This window comes from Hetaerina americana, unplaced genomic scaffold (assembly GCF_022747635.1).
Source record: "Hetaerina americana unplaced genomic scaffold, ioHetAmer1.1.p SCAF_2, whole genome shotgun sequence".
Classification (NCBI taxonomy): domain Eukaryota; kingdom Metazoa; phylum Arthropoda; class Insecta; order Odonata; family Calopterygidae; genus Hetaerina; species Hetaerina americana.
The window spans coordinates 99329160-99349521 of NW_027286763.1; the positions used below are offsets into that span (position 1 = coordinate 99329160).

The 20362-nt window shown below is 39.1% G+C and overlaps 1 protein-coding gene across 4 annotated transcripts in view; it reads left to right on the plus strand.

The window, feature by feature from the left end:
- Nucleotides 1–20362, plus strand: part of LOC139688342 (leucine-rich repeat-containing protein 26-like) — an 82999-nt gene that overhangs the window by 44973 nt on the left and 17664 nt on the right. The window contains exon 1 of one of the 4 annotated variants that reach the window (XM_071585850.1): nt 11392–12311. The exons of the other annotated variants lie outside the window; for them this stretch is intronic. Within the exon in view, the coding sequence (XP_071441951.1) occupies nt 12225–12311 (87 nt within the window). The 5' untranslated portion in view covers nt 11392–12224. Of the gene's footprint in view, nt 1–11391; nt 12312–20362 lie in introns of those variants that run through there. 4 annotated transcript variants of the gene reach the window in all.

A 20362-nucleotide genomic window follows, 5' to 3' on the forward strand; every position in this document is an offset into this window, starting at 1 on the left:
ATATTTATATATATATATATATATATATATATTTATATATATATATTTATATATATATATATATGTATATATATATATTTATATATATATATATATATATATATATATATATATATATATATTTATATATATATATGTATATATATATATTTATATATATATTTTATATATATATATATATAATTCTGGCCTTAATTAATTTTATTAATTAATATTAGTCCACAACAAATCCAACATCTGAGACCTCCTAAACATTCCTATGTAACTTACAATATATCTCTACCATTTAATAATTAAAATATAGTTTTCTTTGTTTTTGTTTTATAATGTATAACACAAACACAATTTATACTATAATAAGTAAATGGATAGCCCCAGGTATTCATAATGAAATAACTTTAAATTGGATAACAATACTAATTTTATCCGATTCCAATGCTCAACCAATACCCTTTCTCCGAAGGCCAGAATTATATATATATATATATATATATATATATATATATATATATATATATATATATATATACATATATATACTTATCCGATTCCAATGCTCAACCAATACCCTTTCTCCGAAGGCCAGAATTATATATATATATATATATATATATATATATATATATATATATATATATATATAATTCTGGCCTTCGGAGAAAGGGTATTGGTTGAGCATTGGAATCGGATAAAATTAGTATTGTTATCCAATTTAAAGTTATTTCATTATGAATACCTGGGGCTATCCATTTACTTATTATAGTATAAATTGTGTTTGTGTTATACATTATAAAACAAAAACAAAGAAAACTATATTTTAATTATTAAATGGTAGAGATATATTGTAAGTTACATAGGAATGTTTAGGAGGTCTCAGATGTTGGATTTGTTGTGGACTAATATTTCACGGTAATCCCGTGTAAAATTGGATTGATTATATTTCCGATTGTCTACTCATTTCGTAGAGCTCAAATGTGTCGATAATTTTTATTCGAGGAGCATTTGAGTGAGTTTGATAACATTAAATGCATATTGTTATATAAGTAATAAGAAGTAGGATATCCTGGGAAAGGAAAGGTTTTGACTAGGTGAAAGGATCGTTAACTGATAAATTGATTTCAATTGAGCCGTGGAAGAGGTTTGTCAAGTATTTTGGGTGAAGTGTGGTTTTAGGTGGACGTGAAATTTGGACGATAAATAAGAAAGAAGGGATCATTTGGAAAAATGTGTCAATGGAGAAGAATAGAAAAAATGTAATGGAATGACGGGTGAGAAATGAGAATTTGTTGAATAGAAGAGGGGAAGCTGTTAAAGATGACGAGGAAGGGGAAGGCATCATGATTAGGAAATATATTAGAAATTATATTCAGCTGAGTTGGTATTATTAAAGAAAAAGACGAAGGAAAGAAAATAATTAGGATTGGATTGTTAAAAGATTTAAGGAGGTGGAGAGCCCATGTCCAAATGGAGATTAGGGGTCAGGCTAGAAAAGAGAAGAGAGAGTGAACTGAAAACCTATCGAGAGACCCAACAAAGAAGAAGAATCATTTCGTAATTGTCGAATCGATTGTTTCCCGATTTTTGATAATGATATTTTCTGCGATATTATGATTTGATCCGCAATTATTTCAATTTTTTGCCAATCTACCAAACAGACTATATAGGAAACATGCCAATTATGAAATTTTGTAAGATAACGTGGTCTTCAAGCAGTGTTTATAAAATACTTGATTGACTCGGATACGTGATATTTTCATTAAAACTCGAAATATAATTTCATTAAGTAATTATGTTTCTATGCGCTATACAATTGCGTAATATATTTCCCTTTTTGGAAAAATCTACCCTATATGTGACAGTTAATCAATCCATTTTACTAATACTACTCGCACGTATGAACTACATTATTATATGTTTTATCGTGAAATATAGTAATTTATTTTAACGACACAATGCTTTATGAGTGCGCGTTGCTATCGTTATTGAACTCTGTTCTTCCTAACAAATTTATATGTTACGTAAGCTGCAGAAATGAATGTTTAGTATATTTCAAATTGATACTTTATAAGACATAGCTATGTATCGATAGTAATTAATCAAATGTACAAATACCATTTCGATAATCGTCCGATATTTCGATAATTTCGGAATTTTCATTCCTAATCGGGGGAATTGGCCGGCCCACGGGCTTAGGATGGCATGCCGTCGTCACGTAAATGTTATTCTCGCTAAAATAGTGCCTTCTGTAAATTAAAGCGTTGGCCGGATTCGGCATGACATGTGCACGAATATATTAAATTGTTGAGTCCACCTGTGGGTGAGACTGTTGGGCCACTTATCGTCGTTTTGTAATGTTAAATAGGTCGTGTCTCGTTATCGGAGTCATTGAACGTGAAATTACCCTACTCCGAGTTGGTTTTCGTGCAAATTAAATGGAATTGCCATCATAATCGCAATTGGGTGTCCCACTACCAAATTATCTGCAGGTGGGTCAGAGCATTTTATTGTGTGTTTGTTATTCAAGCAGTATTTTAAAGTTAATGATTGAATTGTAAAAATGATTCAAAATAAGTCATCAATTTAAAAGTTATATTGAGAAGTCATTAATAGGCAATAATACATGGTTGCCCACGCTGTCCTTCGTTCATGCTAAATATTTATTTTTTCCACATTGTCTTCGTTATTACAGCTCCATAACTACTATACACCTAAGCTACATAATTTTTAAAAAATTCTAATGCCAAAATAACGTTACTCGCTGTATTATAGAATCTTTATGGCGGTAAAATAACTTTTTCATGATTTATTTTTACAGTGCTTTCCATATTTCCCTCGTACTTCTCGTCCGGACAGTATTCATTTACGCGCTGTTTTCTTATTTTAACAAGTCCTTACATCTGGTTTTGCTAAAAACATTACCCTACCTAGTTTATAACGTGATTTTACGTGTCCTTCGCTAAAGTTGTGTGTAAATAGAGACCATATTTGCATGTTGAAGGTGAGGAAACGTTCTGCAAACTCTCCAGGTCTGCAAATAATGTCTGATGTTTGCGCTGCTTTATAACGGCGTAATTACATTTAAGGACAGGCAAATTTTAAGCGGAAAACCGCAGCTTTCCACGGATTAACAAATTCAAACGCTATTAACGTTGATTCTACGTATATCCTTATGTGAGACGTGCTCGATGTAAACCAATAAAGAGGTTGCTGTAAAATTTACTGCGATGGCTCCAGCCTACTTTTCACTATTTTAGAATTTTCGTGAAATCATATTATAAGACAATAATATCATTTAAGATATTTTCGTAAGGCTCGATGTGAAAATAGTATTTTATGCGGTCATTCTTGTGTAGGAGAATGCCATATGTATCGTGGTTTTACACCTCGTCTGGGGAACTAATGATTTTCAGTTATTTCTCTCCAGAAACACTCTCTCTCTCTCCCAATATCAGTACATCTCCATTCAAATTTTTGAATATCGAAAAATTATTGAACTAAACATTATATTTGGGAGTATATATATACGTAAGTTTATTATTTTTACAAGTATTTTGTACGTGAAAATACCTCTTTCGATAATATCTCGTGTACCCATAGTTACCTTACAAAGATTGCGATTATAGTTCTTGAAAGTTTTATAGATTAATTGTTGTTGTGAAATCAACACAAGGCGTCATGTTTGGGCCTCACCCAAGTGCTGCAAGCATCACAAAAGCAGGAGAAAGTCCCATTGTTGAGTTCAAGCTTATGGTTGTCAGACTAACGTCCGCCAAGATAACTTTATGGACGCTCACTTCGTGAATGCTCGCATTGTAAATTTAATTATCTGGTGAAGGCGTGGTTAATCGCGAAATTTTATGGGTAATCCAGTTCATATAGTATGTGCAAACCCTGGACGCAAGTGGCTGGCTACCAAAGTTGTTTAATTTTCCTCTCATAACACTCCGGTCGGTTATGGAATACTGAACGTATGCATATTATTTTTCTCGGTATTGTTCGTGCTTTCTGAGTGTTTCAATTCTTGATTTACTGAATATATTCTTTTCCCTTTTGTTACCCCGCCAATTTCCATGTCTGCTTGGCACAGTATCGGTCATTTCCTACTTGGTTTCATTTTGTTTCAATTCGTGTTTGATCCATTGGTATGACGTCAAATATCAATGACGGTCATAAAATGTTTCTCATGATTGTCCTCATAAATGTGATATGTCTTTTTAATATGAAAGGAAACAACTGCTGCTAATGTTATGCACGTGTTTATCTGTGAGGTTATTACAATTAAGGAATGATTTCGTGACACCTCAATGCTTAAAACATATTCCGAACTACACAATATACACGAGGAAGAGAATATATAGAATATTTATACGAAATCTTTGTTCACCTGCCGTGTTCATATCATCATGAAAAACGTATTGTAAATTTAACATTTCCGTATGCCTTGAGTTTCTCATAGAGTTAAAGCCGGTACCATAACAGTATTTTAAAATTTTTGATAGCCATGGTAAAATTTTTAACGTTATGATCTAATGTATTATCATTAATGCTGATTAATGCATGTCTTTATTTTGATATGTGAAAGGAAATGAAGAATGACTGGTGCGTAACACATCATGCTTAGCATTTGACTCGTACCAATATTTCCAATCCTTGATCCCAAATGATGATTATAAATCCTTTTTTGTTTTCCTATTCAGGCAATCCGGAATGCATCTACCATTGGATTTAGAAACAGTTGTATTATAATCGCTTTAAGGAAATCCGGGAGTTTTATTTATTTTGCAATTAAAGTATTTTAATTGAATTAGAGAGAATGAGATTTAAGGGGGAAAAAATGGAGTGATGAAGAATCGGATTTTGGAAACATTGATGGAATTGGAATGGATTTTGATGATTTTCTTTATTTGAATGAATGAATTTTGAAAAAAATTCATTCACTATTTATTTCAAGCAGTGGTTAATAAGTGTTAGTTTTCGTGAATGACCAAGATTCTGTGCATTAGTTTTAAGAATACATCCAATACCTATATCGTAGGCCGCAAATAATAATGAATAACTCGTCAATAACATAATAATAATAACATCGTCTTCACCCTGAAGACGATGGCAGAGTCAGCCTTCGAAACGTCGGTGTACTGCAACCTGACCCGGTGGGAAACCCGAGAGAACTTCTTGAATGAATAACTGTTGATAATTTTACTGGAACGAAGATAGTACAGTTTTGCTACTATTGGATTCATAAAAACAATTTGTGTAGAATAAAAATGATGTACGCAGAGTCAGTCCAACAATTTCAATATATAATAAACATATATATATCCATATATATGTATATAGTATATCACATTTATCAAAATCTCTTGTGTATATAATAATATTAAAATTGCAGAATATTCTTTATAAAAATATTCACCCACTGTACCTTCAAGGGGTATATACTTTCGTTGACTATCAAATCAACAATAATAATAACCAGAGATATCCCTTGGCATACCGTTTTTAGTATTGAAATTGTGCCTTGTTGCATATCCATTCTCATGCCCAATAAACATGCATTTCAAAAGAAAATTCAGAATAAGTCGAGATCACCTGCTCAATCAATACAAAATAAATGTATTCACCAGACCAAAATAATTTCGACCATGGGATAAAGGTATGGAATAATTCAGCTTGCCTCCGGCTAAATACATCCCTAAATCCTCTTTGGACAGTTGTGAATTTTTCTTGGTTCGTCTTTCTTGCGAGTGAACAGGCGGAGACTTGCTATTTGGCTCAAGTTTCTCTTATGATTTTTTAATCCGTTTTACGATGTTTTCCCGCTTTATGACTGATAGCTTTGGCTTCGTTTTGGACTTGAAGTTTTTAGCCGAAGTTTTAATTTTTTCTAATGAAGCTATCGTAAGTCAAAAGAAGTAATTAAACTTAATTTAATGTCATGTGAGAAGCTTGGAAGTCAATTTTTTGTCTTTTCTTAAAAGGGAAATGAACCTTAAATAAAAGTAAAATTACTTAGGTCCTACTTAGGTTCAACGAAGGTTAATGACTGATTGATCGATAGTCAAAGCTTTTCTTGCTTGCAAGATTTCCGACATAGGAGAGTTTTTTTTAAATTTCTCATCACTAAAAATAATTGATCTAAAGATTTCAGTCGCAAGACTCCTCGCTTGAATTAAAACATTTGAAGGAGAGATAAGCATGAAGAAAGAACGGAAAATTAAAAAAAAAGCACTGATCCAGGAAGAGAATCCTTCCTAAATTAATGGTGCCAAATTCCTTGACAGGTCAAAAATTAAAAAAGCAAAAAACGAAAATATCGCGTGTAGCGAATCTGAATCGCTTCACGTTTCCTGTTTTTTTCTCGTGCTTTGCGGTGTTGCCGATAGCGCGAAACTAAAAAAAAATTAGTGACGGCGGAGATCTTTCGAATCGGGGAAACACGCATGGATAAAGCCGGTGCACCGACGGAAGGGGACACAAGTGTAGGTATAATGCGGCGTGGAGTCACGGGCAGAAGTCACGGCTGGATGCAACCATTCATTTTGAAGGATTCGTCTCCGGTCTATTGCACTCCGCTCACGACATTCTTCCTCCTGTGGTGCAAGTGAAACGTACGTACGAATATTTTTGTGTGTATCTTAAGGCAATAAACCACCACCTTCATGGCTGAAAAATTCCTGAACTACGTAGCCTGTTATAAGTAGACTATTAATCATGAGCAAGGGTTAAAAGACAAAACGTTCGAGTTTAATATTATTGAACAACTTCCGTAAACTCCCATTAGTTGAACAGAAATGAGAAATTATATTATTGTGCTTAAAGGAAGGAAGACCCTTTTAAAAATGTACATTTTTAAATTGTAAATCATGTAATTCGTACATGAATATGACAATATACAATAATATGACATGCGTACATGTACACACGCACATGTATATGTGTATGACATACGTACATGTACATTCGTATATGTACATTCGTACATGTATATGACAACTTAGCGTTAATCAACTTATTACTTTGCATCCTACTTGTGGTTTACGCTCGTAAACTACACATCATCATCACAAGGTATTTTGTCGAGTGGCAGGTCATGTACACCACCGTTGTGTTTTCCATCAACTTCCGTCCCACACCAGTTCCTTTTGTCTCCTTCGATCTTCATCACTTAATACCATCTAACATTTTCAGTCCGTATCAACAGTTCCTTCACAGTCCGTTGATAACATCTCTTTCCAAGTGGAAGCACATGGCCTGTCCAGTTTTCTTTTATCTTCTGGATATTTTAAACTAATATTCTTTCCTCTCCAACACTGTTTAACGCTCCTCATTCCTTACAATATCCACCAATTTTATTCTCTCCAGACTTCCCACAACTCAAAAGGTCTCAATCCTGCCCAACTCTCTCTTCTACGTTTTCCAACCGCGTTTATAAACACATAAAAATTTAACGTTTCTCCCTCACTTCCACTATAATTCAGTTAGATATTAAGCTCTTGTTCCTATTATAGAATTATTTTACCATTGCTATTATTGTTTTAACCAGTAATTAATTCTTCGATTTTCTTTTACCACCTTATCCATACACTTGTACCGTTCTGCGTGTTCTCTTCTTATTTCACTAGGAAGATCTTCTTCTTTAGTTCTCTTGACTTATGTTTTTCTGTCGTTTACTTTCATTGCACACGCCTTCATTTCATCTTAACATTTTCAGACTACTCCGAAGTGTTTTGAGGCTAACGGTTCAAGCCATCACATCAATAGCAAAATCCATCCGTCCCTTGATACTTATCCTTTCATCTTCTTCGTAAATGTTACTGAGCATTTTATCAATAAAATACATTAATACATTTAATATACTAATATATTTAATAAGGTTGGGGGAAAGCAGCAACCTTTCTTTCCCCGGATCCATCCAATATTTCAGTATTTTATTTACTTTTACAGCTGCTGTTTTGTGTTAGTAAGATTCTTTAATTGATAATTTGTGTGTGTGTGTATATATATATGCATATATATATATATATATATATATGTATATATATATATATATATGCATATGCATATATGTATATATATACATATATATATATACATATATATATATATATATATATATATATATATATACATATATATATATACATATATATATATATACATATATATATATATACATATATATATATACATATATATATATATACATATATATATATATATATATACATATATATATATATATATATATGCATGCAAAAAATTATTATAACTGAAACAAAATGCATTAAAATTAGAAATGTATTTATGCATTTTATCGAAAATTATGAAGACGATAATGTTCCAATTTATTATGTGAATGTGCTCTGAGTTTCACTTTATGTTGCACCCAACTAATTCAATCTATATTGGTTGCATATTTGTATCCTCGAGAATACGTGTGTCAATGGCAGTTCACTCTTGAGAATGACCTGTTAAAATAATAAAAATTATTATTCATCAATCGAAGATTGTGGATGATCAATATAATTGTTCCATTCGACTCAAATAAGTAGGGGATCTAATGATTTTTTCGGGAAAGAATTAATTGACAAAAATAATTCCTGGAAAATACTTCATTCATACTACTCACTGTATTCTATTGAACACTTTTGGTTGGCGTCAACTGTTTCACATCGAATACTTTTCATTGAGATGGTGCTAATAGTTGAAAATGATGAAGTGGTATAGTTTTAATTTGACTTGATTTTTGCCTATGGTCATCAACTGAGATACACCTATTACACCATTCCACCATATATAATTATAAACTTTACTATATTGATTGTAGATATGAAATGCCTTAGAAAATTAGTCATTTTTTAAATTGTTTTTCAACAGATTCGTCCGTGTTCGTTCGAATGCTTGAACGCAGAATGGTTTTGAGGTAGGCGGAGAAGGTCGTGTACGTTGTCAATGGTCTGAGATATCCAGAATCCGTGTCCACATCTGTCAATCAAAATGCATCCTCCTCTTCGCTCGCTTCCGTTTAAGCATTCACCGCAGAGCCGAACATTTGCAAGGGCTAAACTGAAATCGTATTCTCCCACGAGGACAAAAGTAGATGCAAATTGATTCCAGGGACGGAGAAAAATGATAGCGCAATAACTATTCAATTTAAAATTCTATCATTTCCCCAAGTAATTACCGCACGGTCGTTCGCCCCCTTTGTTGTGTCTCGGTCACGGCAACGCCTTTCTTCCGTGGTTAAAGCGATTTGCATACGCGAGGAGAGAAACGCTGGGGTGTGGGCACGAGGTCCGGAGAGCGCTCGCTGGGCGTGGAGTTTTGGGGCGCGCATTCAATTGGAGTGAATCGGAAGCCGGTGTATTTTGGAGGGCGGGAGGAAGGGGTGAATGGGTCGGGGAAGGGGAGGGACGAGCTCCCAGCCGTGCACGTGTGTTCGTGAACGTATGTTCGTACGTCGTCCACTGATATCTCGTTTCCAAGCCCGACTTCGTCCCCGGTGGGGTTCATTTGCCGAGAGTACCTTAGAGAAACGGTTGGTCCGCTGGACGGCGAGAGGGGTCGGGGGTCCCGCCGGTTGTAGGGGGAGCGGGGGCAAATCGGGGAGCGGGGAGAGAGGGCTCCGTGGTCGACTGCGAAGCAATGGTTAAACGGAGGGATGGTGGGGGGTGGGGAGGGGAGAGAGAGCAAGGTAAGGAAAGAGTGCAGAGTTTTCGCACCGCTCAGAGCTTCGCGAAACGTCGAGTTTGCAGAAACGACCGACCTGCTGTCGCCCTGCGCGCTCTTTCGCCGTCAGCGTTGCCCACCCTCGAGGCCGGCCACGATGGGGGAGCACAGGGCATGGGCCCCCACCTCCCTTCTTACTTCCCGCTCCCACTCCCCGCACGTGGTTCCCAGAGTAAGTTCCCGTACGAAACGGTTCGGGGATCGGAGAGGAAACTGTGGGAGGAGTCCCCTCTCTCTCTCTCTCTATCTCTCTGAGTCTCCGTCCTTTCGCCTCAGATCGCGGGACACCGCGGGAAAAAATACCCATTATTTCCGTTCCGTGTTCGTCGCGTATGGAGCGACTGCCGAATTCCAAGGACGCCGCATCTGCGTCTGCTGTTATAAGGGTTCGTGACGCAGATTCTGAAGGGATCCGGGTTTGGGGGAGGAGCAAGGGGGAGTGAGAAAGAAAGAGAGGGAAAAAATCGCCTTGACTATGCGATGGGAGAAAAGTTTTTCGGTCGGCTCCTCTCTGTTGTTTAGTGATTCGAATCCGTCGAAAGGCGGGGGTGGAAGTAAAAAGCGTGCGAATCCGCAAACAAACGGGGGAAGGGAGGAACGAGGAGGGAAGGAGGGAGAGAGGAGTGTTTTGGGACTGGAGATGAGAGGAAGTACCACACGGGGTGAGCGGTGCTGCCTCGAAAGTGCTCTCTCCCTCGGGGCTTGATTTGTTTGTTTGTGCGTGGACCGCGTTGTTTTCCCGGCTGGTCTTCCGGCTCCGCGTGGCCTTTTCCTCTTAGGGGAGGGAGAGGGTAGGAGTCGTAAGCACGGACCCGATATCGCCTCCGCGTTGCGGAGACCGCGCGGTAACGTTCCCGCGTAGGAGCCTATTTAGAGAAATGAGCGCCCGGAAACCACCGGTTCGAGATGAGTCTCGCGGAAATCCCACGCGAAAGCCCATCCATCAATCCTACAACTCGGCGAAAGGAATGGATATTTTCAACGGGATGAGAGTTTAAACTTGTTCCCTTCACCTCGCCCGAAAAATTTCGTTCGCGGTTCCACGAGGGTGGAGGGGTTCTTAAAGAAGGAAGGAACTAGTTCCTTTTGAGGCTCGAGTGACTGGGGGGGGGGGAGAGAGAGAGAAAGAATTGGGGCGGGAGTAGAGTTCGCGAAGTGTAGGGAGCGGTGTGGGCGGGGTCACGCAGTTGGGGGTCGCGTTCTTGCGGTGGGTCGGAGGGAGAGGCTTGAGACGGGGAGCGTGCCGCGAAGGACGCAAGCTCCCTTTGGGGACTTTAAGGAGCCGGTCGAAGGAGGTTGACTGAGGAGGAGGGCGGCGGTGCCTTGGAAGGCTTCGTAATTTTACGGGCTCCCGACCCACCCACGTCAACACCCGACACCCCATTCTTCTTCGAGGGATGGGTAGGGGGAAGGAGAAAGAAAAAAATAACACCCCTCACCCATCCTTCTCGACACCGCTGCGGTGAGGAAGCCATCTCATTTCAGTCCGAAAAAAATAAAATGAATCTTTGTTGTAAAATGACAATGGGAACTCGCGGAGGGTGAGAGAGAGAGAGTGAGGAGGGAGATGCGGGAAGGGAGGGATTTCGGCATGGTAGGGGAGGAGTAGGAAAGGAGGAGGGATGTGGAGCGGGAGATGTCGCCAGTCCTTCTAGGTGACTCCCTCACGCCACGGGTAAAGGGTCGATCCCCATATTTCGAACCTGGTACGAAATCCCCTGAGAGACGACACGGACACGCGGAAAGGGCTTCGCCGTCGACCCTCGATCCTCCGCCGGCCGAAACGACGCTCCCATCGCGGAAGCGGAGGACTCGTCTCTCGGTGAATCGGAAGAGTTTCGTCCCGGGGCCGAATCTTCGCGTGATCCCAGATTAAGGCCGCGGAAGTTTCGTCAACGCGACCGCCGGAGGACTACTTCCCTTTCCTTTCCTTCCCCTACCCGTCCCACCCTCCATCTTACCTCCCACCCCTCTCTCCGACCATCCCCCACACCTCGGACCCCACGTCTTACCTGGGCCTTCCCTCCACGACGCGCGCGCGTCAGATCCGCGAAGTTGAGGAGGGAAGAGGGAAACGATCATGTGGTGAGGAAACGCGGCCCGTCGACAGCAGTGACTTCTCCGTCCGCGAGCGGCGCGAGCGACGACGATCGCGGCGTCGTGCCTATCCCTCGCTCCCAGTGACCTCCTCCCCCAGGCCCCTCTACCCTTCCTCTCCCTCCCCACGTAGACACACACACACGCGCGGTCACCACCCCCCACATCCCTCATACTGCCCTCGAAGACGGCTGTGCTCTCGGGAGTGCGTGACTGATGCGCGATCCCGGACTCCGCGTTTCACCGCTGTGGAGAGCGCGTCTCCCCTCGCGGGGCGCCCTCTAGCGCGCGTTTTGTTTTGCTGCCCCAGCTCGATTCTCTCCGCGGGGAGATGTTGAGAGGAGGCGGGGGTATTGTGTTGTGTTCGCGGCTATCCCAGGGGCGGTGTTACTCCCTCCATGTGGGGTGAGAAGTTGAGGCCTCGGATAAACACACGCGGTCTTCTGGCGAGAGCGGCGGCAGGGGGAGAGTCGTCTCATCACAAGGTACGATCGTATGAAGTAGCGTCTTTGCTTCCATGGACCAAAGTACTCTCTCCTTCCTAAGTTCTTTTATTTTCACCACTTCCCGCTGCTCAGTTTCTCGAAGATCGCTCCGCTTTTTCAACTTGTAAATAACCATAAACCAACCATTAATTCTTTCTTGACATTGTTCCCTAATTTTCGGGTGAGGTACTACAGTGAGTAGAGCGCTGGCCTACTAACCGGATAGCCCGGGTTCGATTCCCCATCGACGGCTCTAAGAACCTCAGCTTTACCCAAGCTGTGTGCTTTCCGGGCACCAGATATTTCTGGGAAACCGTAGACCGGACTGGGAAATGATGTGTTCCCCCCTGCCCTGATGTATGTATTTCACACGGGGTATGTGTGAGCTTTACCCTTGTCTATGAAACCAACTCACGGGTCGAATACCTACTTTGGTTTTGATACCAACGACACAATTAACTCTTCCTAGAATCCGCAAAGGTTGAAGCTATATATTTTGTTTTTATTTGCAATGTGTTGTGTCGCCATTCCCCGTGATCTTTCCAACATTTGTTGGATAATAGTGCGCGGCTTAGTGATTCATGTTTAGTCTTGGGAAAGGAAAATCGCGGAAATGGGGAAACACTCGACTTATCGAAAGGGGCCGCCCTTTTGAGAATTTCACAATGTGAATGTTCGTACTTTCCGAGATGATGTCTCGCCGAAGTAGTTTGTCCGCGTAAACACGGACGCGAACCTCGTGGCCTTCGTCGAACAGGACCCCAAGCGGCGCACGGGTCTGTCCCCGGCTTTCAATTAGCCGAGGGGGGTCGGAAAACTCGGAAAATTCCTTCAATGTATGCATCCGATGATACGTATGTAGGTCGAAGGTACGTTTATATCTCCCAGACTAAAAACTGAGATCGTACCCTTCACGCTGGATAAAATAGTTGGCGGTCCCAGAGGAGCCGCGAAATAAAATAATATATACGTTAAATAGTTCAAGTTGGTTGAGAATTTTTGCTACAATGTTTTGCAAAAAAGGTAGGAAATGTTGGGAACCAAAAATATATAATAATACAAGTACATAATAATCGACTACTGTGTATAGGAATAAAAAAATACTTTATGTACTTCGTCATTCAATTTTCTTTCTCATTCTAAGCCGAATTTCACTTTCACTGATTATGTTGGCATTGCGATGGTTAATGACTTTGCGTGATTGAAATGGAGGTAACTATTTATGGTGAACTAATTATTCGTAAAATATTCCTTTTAGCATAATGAAATCCACAACATACGCACATTACAAGCGCTCGTATTCTATTGCACCTTTGTACGGACCAATGCCGCGGATCATGGCTTTACCGAAAGATTCAATATCATCATCTTGTGTGCTCTACGTTGCAAACTTCTTGAACTGCCGTAATTATTTCAGGATGAATCGATCTGTGGCTAACAACTGGATTTATTGGCATTTCATGGGGTTCATTTCTTCTCACCCTGGTGCTTGGACGTTGCGGCTCTTATGTTTTCTCTTACAATTTTGGTCTTTGTAATGGAGGAATGTGGATATTGAACGTGGTGCTCAAAGTTCACAATTTGATTTGCCAAAATTCGCAATAAATCGCGATAAATCTTCAGGGATGGTTTGTCTAATGTGCCGGTGCTTATGTCATTAATTGATTTTTACCATCTTTTCCTTGAATGAGTGGTGGCCACATGCTTAACCGCATGCGGTTTTGCGCTTTTTTGCTCCTTGACGTATCAAACGTCCGCCTCGCTCCTCTCGTCCTTTGGGTGCCCAGAAGTTTCGAAATTCTCCCTCGCCTGAGCGTTTAGCGGTGTTACGACCAAGGTCTTAAATACCGCCGGGACGAAACAATGTTTTTCCTTGGCGCGACTATGTTTTTAATAAGGACGTTGCTATGTGTAAATCGAATATCTTTTGAGATGAAAACAAAACGTCCATCTCGAATGAAATTCAAATCGGTGTATGTGCGTGTGTGTTGTGTTTGTGCGCGCGTGTGCAATAATGCCGTAAAAAGTCTCTTTAATTCACACCCTGGATATTGAAATGAGAATAGTGAAGCCGACGGTTCGCACCTTCTCCAAGATCAACCGCGGGGCTTTCTTTGGGGATTTCGTGGATTTCTAATTCCTGTTGTTGTCAAGTGAAAGAGCAATGTGAATCAGAACTTGAATGCTTTTTCAGTGAAAGGGTATGTATGTCTGCCAGATAAATCAAAGGTCATGAAATGAATGTCATGAGTTCTGACTAATCAATGGTGATGCAAGGGAGCATATTCATTGTATGGATAACGTTGTTCAACTATTGGAATACGAAATTGTAATAAAATGAGCACCTGTCACGATTCCTGTCGTTAAATGAAATTTTGTCAAAAACGGAATGCATTGACTCTTTCTGCAACTATTCGCCTGCGGAATCAGAAGCCCTTTGGGTGCATTTACATTTTGCTGGTCAATATATGACTGTTCTCACAACGTTATTACCAGAATGAAGTCTATACTTCAGGCATGAAAGCCTTTAATTTCACCCATTTTCGTCGCGCGAAAAAAAATTGCTGATAAAATTTAACGTTGTTAATTTTCATTTGCAAAAAGAACTAAATACGAATGCTCACGAAATTAGATCCAATAAATTTAAATAATATGGTTTATGGAAAATGATTTTGCCATTAGATGAGAAAATTATTAAAACTATCCGTCCAATCTCGTAGTAAGTTGATCGTTTGACAATTTCTAACTCCGTTGCGCAGCACACACACAACAATTTGATATGAACTTAAAAGCACGGGATCTGGCCGCAAACGAGCTAAAAAGAGCGAAACGATGTCAGTTGCGAAGGGAATCCGCAAAGCCGATGAAAAAACGTGGCAGCAACTAGAGTGGAGATAAGCCAGGGAGGGGGGGGCATAGTGGGGGAAGGGCGAGAGACCATCTGCTCGTCGCCAGTCTTGCATGCCATTTCCTCTTGTTTTCTCGACACGGAAAAACAAAAGAAATCCACCCTCCCCAACCTCAGACGTGGCTGTGTCACCTGGCGTATTATGGGGCACGAAATTTCCGTGCCTCCCCTATCCCCGGCGTTCGTTTCTCACGCAGCGAAATCGATTAAGGAGGCAGAGTGGTTTCATTCAATTCACGTCTATATTGGCGAGGATTATTCGCTTGTAAGGCTGAACTCAGACCGTAAATAACATTGGTGTTCCTGCCTCGGGACCTTCTCTGTCTCTCTCTAGTGGGTGGCCTCGCTAAACCGAAATATATGTGCGAAACATTAATGTGACACATTAGAAATTGATATAATTTAAATCGATTTTTTCGTAAAATATGTGTGTGTGCTTACAAAATGCAGTGCTTTGCAGATTTTGATAATGTCGTGAATTAATTAAATACTGTCGCATAAGAAATGTATAAGCTTATGGTGATCCCTATTCCCCAGATTTCAATCATATTTCCAAACCCTCTAGAAGTGTATTAAAATGGCACGAACTAATAATTTATGGAAACGAACCATATTAAATTGCTTTATTTTGTAATTTTCCTGGCCACAATTCACCATAGATTCTTACATCATTTATTGACAGATGATTGATAATGGCAGTAATCTATCAAAGCCATGGTCGGGATCAAATATATTGTGGTTAGGAAAGCTACAAAGTAGCTCATTTTAATATCGCCTGCCATTGATAAATGCAATATATATATATATATATATATATATATATATATATATATATATATATATATATATATATATATATATATATATATATATATATATATATCTCAGTTACATCATGACAAAGGTATTCAATCGCCATCACATTTTTGTTCACAGGTGGGATGCGATTTACAAGGACTTCGAGATTTATTTTTCCAATACGATATATCATAAAATATGTTCGTCACTCTTCAGCATTGTGTGTCTGCAGGCCAATATGTTCTTACCTCTTGAATGGCTCAATTTGAACCTGTGCTTATGCAACCGTTGGGATAACATCAATGATCAGTACATATTTTTGTCAAATATTCAGAGTTGACTGAACGTTCCTTCGTATTATAATAAAACATTTATTTTTGTTCATAAAAATAATATCTTCTGCAGAAAAATTAGACAATATTTTTTGAAATGATAGGTCAGCTGTGATAATATTACACCGTAAATATCAGATTTCAGACAGCGAAAATACCTCTTAAATAACTACAGAAATGTTATGCTAATTCACCAACGCCCTTCAGGCGAGCGCGTTCATTAAGGGTTTCTAGATGACATTTTTCCCCATTCCATATATATCTTTATCCCAATTGTTATCTTCGTTTGATTTCTTAAGTCGCCTTTTTCTTTATTATTTGGTATCCAATGTGTTTATAGTTTATAATTACGTTTCCTAAGAATTCTTTTTCATTAAATAGAATTTTTAAATTGTCATTGTTGTGTTAAGTAAACGTTATTAATATAACATTAACCTCCTGATGCTAAATGTTTACCATTCATCAAAATCAGATACTTGATTTGCCAGCCGTGGCTACCACTTTTTCAAAAACAGCTCACCATAGGAAATGCGTGCATTTTCATGAAGCGCCTTCTATAAACCTTAGAAGGTTCACCCAAGGAGTTTTATGCTCCAAATGATGTGCCTACACCGATGGCTTTCTTAACAAATAGGAGAGTATTCCTAGATGGCCATAAATCTCTCGAGTCCGTGTCGTGAGCAGCAAGATCACCGTCATTTCGACTGCATAAATACAAGCAATGGTGCGGGACTTGACCGAGAACGCTGTCGTTATTAATTGGCCAAATGCTGTTTTTTTGCCAAGGGTCAGAGCCACTGCAGAGGGCTAAACCGCATGTTGAAATGCGGAGTTATAATAAACGATGATGTTATTTACTTGAAGCATGATGCTGGGGGATTGTTCCTGACATATTTCATCCACAATAGTGTTTTTTCGAAGCGGAATTATAAATCCGTCATTTAACAGAAATCACCTGTAAATTATACTTAATACATCTCAAAAAAACTATCATTTCATGAGGGCAGTGTATTTTGACCAAATTAGCAACACTATCAGGAGACTAGGTAAATATTTTAGCTCTGTCTGGGAAATGGAAAAGATTAAAATCTCCAGCAATACCCTTAATGTAATTTCCTTCCAAAAAATACAATTTGCCTAAAGATACGCCTATAATATGGGGGATTCACGATTGAAAAATGAAGCAGCGGTGCATATTTTGGGATGGCGCACACAATCCTCTTCGAAGAACCAATTGGAGAAAAATCCATGGTAACGTAATAAAAACTAGACTTAATTGAATACGATTTTAAGGAAACCGGGACTGGAAAGGAAATATAATTTATCTTGAGCAAGGTTGGTTTTTTTAGCTTTATGACTGAAATAAATGATTTTTGCATTATTTTGAAAATAAACGACGTCATCTACATCCACGCAATACCAAAAAAGAATCAGGCAAGGGCGTGAGGCGGGGAGTTAGGACAACAGCCATCGATATCTGCATGACCATTCACTTCAATATAAATACGTATTTTAGCCAGCATAAGCTCACGTAAACTTAGAAACGTGAATACCTGTGAGCATAATGTATTAATGGGTGTGTTTAAGTGAGGTTTAAATTTTGCTTTTTCAATTTACAAAATTTTCACGCAAATGAATATAGTATGTTAACTTGTAGCATTATCGTGAGTTTCCACTAATTTTAAATCTTATTCACTGAAAGCGAAGTTAAATTGCATCGGTCAACTTGTAAATATTTTAATGTATTCCGGGTCGAAGACTGTCATTAATCCCATGTCTTCCGTTAATATCACCACGAACGTAAAGTATTACCTAAAAACTAATCTCATTGCTTAATTCGCGTCTAGTCAGTTGCCGACAACTTTGGGAATACTATGCCAATTTAAAACTATATATTACACTCTTATTAATTCATTTTACATATTTTCTGAAGCTCGTAACTATTCTTGGTGGACGCATCTCCATATTAGTATGGCTTATCATTCCTTTCTAGAAATAAGTCCGTTCCTCCTTCATTACTTACCCTTTATCGAGCGCCCAATTCCTCATATGATGTATTGATCGTTTTTCCTACTTCTCTACATGAGGTATTCGCTCTTAAACATCGTCTCTCAGGAGTACACCCAACAGACCAGGATTAATGAAAAATGTGTATTCCTTGCGGAAGCGTATTATGAAGTATTGTATAAGTTCTTTTCTGGTAAAATTTAGATTCAAATTTTATTATCTCTCTCCCTCCCATTCTTAAACAGTCGAAGAAAACGAGTAGTATTCCAACTTCCTGCTTGACTTCATATTAAAATTTTTTTGAACAATATACCTTAAAATACTAGTTTCATGCTTGGTTATCCAGCCAATAGCTGTATGCATTGACGCATGAATAAGTAAATTTAAAGGAGAATTTTCACTGAAATCACTTTTGTTCTTCTATGGTGGTGATGAAAAAATGGTAACTTTGTGATTCCACTGAAAATTTATTGCGATACGACCCGGGTTTCGACGTTCAACTCCATCTTCAGGTACTTAGTGCAGGACGTTAAACGTCGAAACCCGGGTCGTATCGTTATAAATGTTCAGTGGTATCACAAAATTACTATTTTTTTCATTTCCAATATGAATCGATTCCATAAAGTTACACCGGAAACCATCAATTATTCTATAGTGGTTTACATTGAGCATATGTATTTCATTTGGTTTCTCTTTATAATTCTGTGATTTTTATCCAGGTAATGTGTGTTCTGTGAAGTTTATAGGGACATATTTTTATTTTTTTAGCGATGCCATCTTTCAGTGCATCCAATCTCTGAAGTATTCATTTAAATAACCGATGGTGTTGTTTTTGTTAACTGTACAGCTCTGCTTCTGTTATGCGACCATTGCCCTGAACATTTACGACCCAATGAGGGCAAAAGCACTTTAACCCCGGCCCATTTGATTTTCTGAAGCATCTTCCTTTTTTGCTATTTTAATGCAATTCAAAGTTAATTTTCTAGATTGGGAACAATAACTTTAAATGATAATCGCGAACTATCAAAATATTTTTAAAAATTCTACTTGCTTTGTATGCAGACGTTGGAGCTGCCATTAATATTGAAAATAAGCAAACGATGGAAAATGCTGCCAAAATTTTGCTATTGAAACTTCTGGCAAAATTATTAAATTCCCATATAGACCACACCAATTATCCCAAATAGTGGCCCCTTGATTGGTGGAAATAAAGCTCATCTCGTGCTAAGCCCTATAAAGAATGTGAACTACTCTGCATTGTCGGGTTTCACCGCGTCGTTGTTTGATTCAGACAACAGTTTCGCCGAAGTTGCATTCGGCGTCTTCAGGTCGAAGATGAGGGACTCGGAATTTTGCCACCCTTATATAGGTGGTCCTAGTGGCTATTGTTCCAATCAGAAGCGCTCAGAATCTTGCCCAACTCCAGATGAATTGCGAACAATTCTTCTGAACAGAGGTGAAGAGCAAGGATTTATGAACAGCTATCTGGAGTGAAGATTCACCTTCAGGTGAAGGTGAAGAGCATCTGGAGTTGGGCGAGATTCTGAGCGCTTCTGATTGGAACACTAGCCACTAGGACCACCTATATAAGGGTGGCAAAATTCCGAGTCCCTCATCTTCGACCTGAAGACGCCGAATGCAACTTCGGCGAAACTGTTGTCTGAATCAAACAACGACGCGGTGAAACCCGACAATGCAGAGTACTTCAAACCACCGCCGCGAAAACCTACGCAGCCATATACAAAGAATGTGAACGTTACAAATTAACGGGACAATAAGGGGGGTCGGTTCCTTTCAATATTACGCCTTTGGTTTCCCAGGAAGATCTGGTACCCCAAAGTATCACACAGCTTGGGCGAAGCGGAGGGTGCCCAAGAGCGTCACCCGGCATGGAGCCTGGGCCCTCCGGTCAATAGGCCAACGTTCTATCCGCTGAACTACCACGCGCCGATTCACAAATAATCGCTGGATAAATCTTTCGTCAGTTGTCCATCTTTAATGTCTAC